Source organism: Stylophora pistillata, chromosome 13 (genome assembly GCF_964205215.1).
Source record: "Stylophora pistillata chromosome 13, jaStyPist1.2, whole genome shotgun sequence".
NCBI classification, from domain to species: domain Eukaryota; kingdom Metazoa; phylum Cnidaria; class Anthozoa; order Scleractinia; family Pocilloporidae; genus Stylophora; species Stylophora pistillata.
In genome coordinates this window covers 194,001-200,000 of record NC_142531.1, presented here as the reverse complement: position 1 = coordinate 200,000, position 6,000 = coordinate 194,001, and the positions used below count along the sequence as shown (strand labels likewise).

General features: G+C 36.8%; 2 protein-coding genes across 3 annotated transcripts in view; both read left to right on the top strand.

Annotated features, from left to right (window-relative positions):
• The window catches only part of LOC111334655 (tectonic-like complex member MKS1), a 25,399-nt gene extending 19,925 nt beyond the window's left edge, over nt 1–5,474 (top strand). The window contains exons 13-22 of the mRNA XM_088743220.1: nt 552–594; nt 918–980; nt 1,743–1,813; nt 2,356–2,422; nt 2,517–2,624; nt 2,812–2,945; nt 3,489–3,571; nt 3,674–3,736; nt 4,061–4,098; nt 5,047–5,474. Coding sequence (XP_088599346.1) covers nt 552–594; nt 918–980; nt 1,743–1,813; nt 2,356–2,422; nt 2,517–2,624; nt 2,812–2,945; nt 3,489–3,571; nt 3,674–3,736; nt 4,061–4,098; nt 5,047–5,111 — 735 coding nt within the window. The 3' untranslated portion in view covers nt 5,112–5,474. The remainder of the gene's footprint in view (nt 1–551; nt 595–917; nt 981–1,742; nt 1,814–2,355; nt 2,423–2,516; nt 2,625–2,811; nt 2,946–3,488; nt 3,572–3,673; nt 3,737–4,060; nt 4,099–5,046) is intronic.
• LOC148717196 (uncharacterized) overlaps nt 1–6,000 on the top strand; it is a 43,620-nt gene that overhangs the window by 4,309 nt on the left and 33,311 nt on the right. The gene's annotated exons all lie outside the window — the stretch shown is intronic.

Below are 6,000 nucleotides of genomic sequence, written 5' to 3'. Positions count from 1 at the left end.
AAAAACTCTTGATCTAAAACGACCACGATACCTCGTTTTGCCACTCTGCGACAAACGCAAATTAAAAAATTAATAATTTAAACCCATATGCTTTTGTAACGGCAAACTTAGAATCCCTAACATTGTGTGATCGTTTCACGGACAAGCTACCGACAAGGTACCGACAGGTTACCGACACATTACCAACAGTCGGCCGACTGTCGGCCGACTGGCGGCCGACAGGTAGCCTATATTTCAGGCAAAACCTGTCGGCCGACAGACGACCAACTGTCGGCCGACTGTCGGCCGACTGTCGGCCGACAGTTGGTCGTCTGTCGGCCGACAGTCGGCCGACAGTCGGCCGACAGTTGGTCGTCTGTCGGCCGACTGTCGGCCGACAGGTTTTTTGGGGAGCTCTTCTTCACAATTACCCACCAAATTATGTGTTTTTTGTATTGTTTGAGAGGAAACAAGCAGAGCCCCTGTATTTAAAATTATTATGATTGTTTGTCATTAAAAAATTGTTACTCTCTTATTTAAAACATGGATCTCATTTTTCTCTGCTATAACAGCCAGAACCTGGTGTTTTGAGAATGAATATTTTTGGAGAGATAGGTAAGTTTATCAGATTTATTAGAACTGAACAGTGCTTAAACTTTACTGCTATTGTTGGTAGTGTCTGTGCGGTGAAAAATGACCTGGAAGGGCTGGGTCATTGAGTTGTATTCGTGGGTCAGATGCTTGAAATTCACAGACAGTGAGTGCTTCTCTCCATCTACAAGTATGAAAGAGTGCTGGACTGACATCTGATTTGGGCAGAGGTGCTATACTTCATCTCATGCAAAAGAAATCAGGACCAGCTCTTGCAGTAATTGGCTTTTTACTTGTATGCATTGACCTTCATCTAACCTTATCTATAAATTTTATTTCTACTGTAGTTTCTGCCAAAGGATTTGACTATGATGGTCTATATGTTCACTTTTTTCTGGACCTGCCTGAGAGTAAGTGATTGATAAACCACAGACCACAATAAAAAGATAGTGGTGTTCTGTTGGTATTTTAAAGTTAGAAAAGTAAGGGTTCACAATCTGTTGTGGTAAAGGTGCAAGAGTCTCACAGATAATAATAGTGTAAGTTTCTAAAGAATCTGTGGTGCTGCATAGGTGAGGTAACAGGATAATTTGGTTTTATGGACTGAGTTGATTCTGTGAATTGCCAAAACATTCTGGGTCCCCATGAGGATTTGAACCTCAGATCTTTGGATTCCACGCTCCAATGCTCTACTGCTGAGCCACAGAGACTCTACGGTGAGCTAGGCCCATTATGAAGTTCATATATGACATACATCCTGTTCATATATGATGTATATGTATGTCATATATGATGTTCATATATGACATACATTAACAAAGTCAAAGCGTCTTGGTTTGTAGGCTATAAGAAAGGGGTAAGTTTGTATTTGTAGATGTGAGGTTGAACAACAGTGAACACAGCTAATTAATGAATCAAATACTTGATTTCAGATCATACACTTTGTCAGATTGTGTAATATCGAATTTGATTGTTATAGACAAGTTTGATTAAAAAAAGGCTTTTTTTTTCTGGTGTCTTAAATTTAGAAATATTTTAATGTCACTCAGTTTCTTTGTAAGGAGTCACCAATAATTTATTGCTTAACATAGTGCATCAGTAGAACCATTGGTCTTGTTGAGGACAAACACAGATCTGTTTATTTTTTCCACTTCTGTATATATGTAATGTAGAATGGAGACCAACTGATGACCCAGTGTTATCAGGTGTCACACAGACCTGCATGACAAAGCTAGAGGGAGAAGTAAGTTTTTTAAAATTCAACTGATCATGTGATCAGATTTATTTTCATTGATAAGTATTGTGGGAAATCAAAACTTAAAAAGTTTTGAAGTAATTGCCAAAAAGTGTCTAATTGTCGAAAAAGTTTGTGTAGTGTGCTTCTGGTACAAAATTTGATATTCCTCCTCAAATTATCTTGGAGAAGTTATTGGTGAACACCCCTAGGAGAGATGGTGGCTGAGTGTATGCCACACTTGACCCAAGATAAGGAAAACACTTTTTGAATCTTAATTGTGTCATTGTGATGTGTTGATGGGCAAGACTACTTCAACCCTGTTAGTACCTCACTCCAACCAAAAGTACAAATGAATACTGCTGTGCTGTCAGAAAAAGTTGTTAAGGGTCACCGGTATTCTTTCTAGAAAAAGTAGCAACCCTAAACCCTTATACTTTTTAAGTTTTGATCAGTCAAATTGTGTCATTTTATCCCACATTTTGAATAACTTTTTGGATATCATTGGTCCAAGACTTCATAATGACATATTTTTATCATCATATTCTAAGGACTACGTGGCGCACTTTAGTTTCCCTTTTGACTTCTCATTGATCTATCAAGAAGATGATGATTGTGGTAAGTTTGATGACTATTCTAGCCTCATTTGAACAATTCTGATAAGTGAGGATCTTTGATAATGTCTCATGTTGCTTCTCGTATTGCTATTCAGATGATTTTATTTGCTGGCCAACACTGTTTGTGGAGGTGTTGTCATTGGACAGCTGGGAAAGGTTCAGAACTGAGGGTTATGCATACATCACTATACCCAATAAAGCTGGTAAGAGAAGTTCGATGTATATAAGCATAATGTACCATACTCCATAAAGCTTCAAGAGGAAGACAAATATTTATGGTTAATTTTTGATTGTCACCTTATAATTGACACAGATCATGAATGTGAAATATAACAACTCGTACAGCTCCAGCAAATTGAAATTATAATAACTTATTTTCAAAATTGCTAGGCAGCTACTGTATGGAAGTGAACACTTGGCGACCAATAGGAAATGGCACAGGTCCAGAGATGCGAAGGTTCTTTATTGGTGGATCACCAGAATTGGAAGATCCTACATATCCTCAGAAACCTGCTATGGCTGATGTAAGATATTTAGGCAATAATCTGGAATATATGATAAATGACCACTGCAGAGTCTGAGTTACTGACTGTACTATCTGGGGGCTGATTGGCATTTTGGTTACCAAAACTCTGATCTTAACACCTTTCACTCACAGTGAAATTAAAAAATCCAAAAGTTTTAGAGACCTTTATTTTCTTAAAGCATATCCCTGCTCATGAATAAGCACCTATTGATTGTATAAAACAAACAGGTTTGCTTGCTGGTTACATGGAGAACATTGAAAGACTTAAACTGCATAATTTGCCCTTTGAGTGATTAGCATGAAATTCCTAGTCACCAGTTCTCAATTTTCGGAGGCTTTGATGACTACCTGCTGGGAATTTCAGACCCTGGACTGGAGATCTCTTTATCACCCAGCCACTTTATTTGTCCAGTTTTAGGGGGCTTGCTAAAAGTGTATACTCCTATTAACCTCCTTTTCCTTTGAGAGTGTGCATGGCCAAGTATTTAGTACACTGACTCTGTGCCATCAGTTTTCAATTATTTTATTTTGTTTATGACAGGATAAGGTATTGAGCAAATATTTCTTCAGGACAGCTGCATCTGGGAGTGTTAATGTCAAGTTTCATATTATGCAGCAGTGTCAGTAAGTGTGTAGAGGTCTAAAAATTATCAACATGGTTTGTAGTTTCAATGTTCTAGATCCTCATTATGCCATTCTATTTATTTAATTTTTTTTTTGTCTAAGGTCTTTTATGGATTCAAAAGCCAAGAAAACTCGTCATACAAGAACTATACTGGACAGACTAGGGTGAGTCAACTGATATAAATGCCTAAAATAGTAGCTCCCACCTTTAGTAGATTCTGCCCATGGGTGAGTGCCACACTTCCAGGCTTAAATAGTAATCAACAGTGCTGTACCTGGAATATGTTACTTCTTGAAAAGTATTAATTTCCAGAGTGAATTTGGGTCCCATTTCCATAGTGACTTCATTTGTTTCACATTGTTGATTTTGTTGTAACTCCTGTAATTTGGATATTGCAGGTGTTATTTCTTTCTTAACTTCTTATTCCCCTTTTTAGGAGGAGAAAACATGCATAAACATACTTTGATGATTTGATTCTGTTTTTACAGAGGAATGAATGCTCTGGACTCTTTAGCACAAGTTATGGGTGAGTTGAAGAATTTTCCAAAAGGATAGTGCATTATTTATAAATGATTAAATGAAATTGAAAAGGGAAAAATGTCTTTTCACAAGCATGGAACCAATAGAATTTGGAGTTCCTTATTAGCATTTGAATGCCTTTCAGTCCTAGTTTTGAGGTTGGATGTTCTATCAACTTAATTAGGATGAAGTTATTGATGAGCTGGGCTTTTGCTTGTTTCATCAGTTATGGTTAACTGATATGTTTATACTAAGAACTAAAAAGAGCAGATTTTTCAAAAATAAAGATCTTTTTAAGAACTTCAAAGGTGAGATAGGTAAGATGTCTTTAGGAGTTAATTTAGAGCCATTGTTCCAATGAGTGCCTCTCCTTAATGGGTGCCCCCTTATTTTTTTTTGTCAGTAAGTGTCCCCATTTCTCTTTTGAGTGCGCACCCCCATTCCAATAAGCATCTCTCTACCAAAAGTGCCCCTGTTCCAGTAAGCAGTCCTATTCTGCCTCCGTGATAGCACTGTAAGAGTACATGTACATTAAGATGAATCATGGTTCATTATTGTTCACTTAAGGCTTCATAAAAAAAAAACAGTGGCCCTTGTCTCGGTCTCTCAACTATTGTGTCCATGTTGGCGCACATTTCACTCGAATGTATGATCATGTCTTTTCTGCTGCAATTGCTTGGCTGACCATTTTAGCCAGGTGTGATACAAGGACAACAAGTCTGTTTTCCAGTCCTCTTGATCCCTTTTGAATAAACATCAGTGCTTTGTTTCGCATACTCTGCTGTTTTTGAAAAAAGAAATATAAATTCCCCTGTCATCAATAAGCCCCCTGTTTCAAATGTCACCTAACCCCCACAGAGGTAGCAAAAGGAAATAAGCACCCCAGATGCTACATTGAATCATTACAGTAAATCCATTTTCTCTGATAAAAATGTCCCTACTTTTCGTTGAATAGATGCATTCCAAAGAGCAAAAAAACGGATGTTGGATGCACGTGAGGGGCTTCCTTCTGTAAAATAAATAAAAAAAAATCTTGCTGTTTTGTCCAGATGAACTGGTTTGCACAAGACTTATGGTTTAAAAAATAGCTGTAACAGTAGGAGTTATTTTTCTTTGATAAGTAAATGTGTACAAAAAAATGAGGTGTACAAATTGATCTTACCTTTAAGGAAATGTCCTTTGTAAGTTGTAATTATAAAATTTGTATAAAGTAATTCTTGTGTACAAACATGTTTTACAACTTGTTTATACCTGTACGATAGCTTCTACAATTTCCTAAATTCTTTACTGCAATGAACGACTCGTCAATTAGGTTTAAAGTATTACAGAAATGATGTTGAAAATAGAAATAGTAGTTAATGGCAATAAAGCACTGAAACTGTTTATATCGGAAGTTTGTAACTTTTGATGTCAATCAATATAATTTACAACTTAATCAAAGGAACAGGAAGGAGTATTTTGCAGTAACTTTTGGAGAGGCCACTACTGATAGACTTTTATCAAATTATGTGTCAACGTTATCAAATTTTGGTACAGCGGTTCATTGACATTCGTCAACAATAAATAAGTTATCATCACAGTGATTCCTCTCGTTATGGCAATGCACCAGCTCAACCTTAGGGGGGGAGGGTAAGGTATTATTCAAATGAATTCCATTGTGATTGGTGACATTTTTATTGTAAGAATCAGTAATATTTAGGAATGGAAATAGTGAGAGAAAAAAATCATTAGAACCAAGTTTGTATAAGATTGTGTAAAGAACAAAATTGTCATGTAGCATGTGCAGCTTATGTTTACATCAAAGACATGAGAATTAAGATTCATGGTGACAGTGCCATCCAGACCTGGAAAATTATGAAGAGATGTATCGTGTTTTACTGAGTGGCCTAGCTGACAGTTTTGACATGTT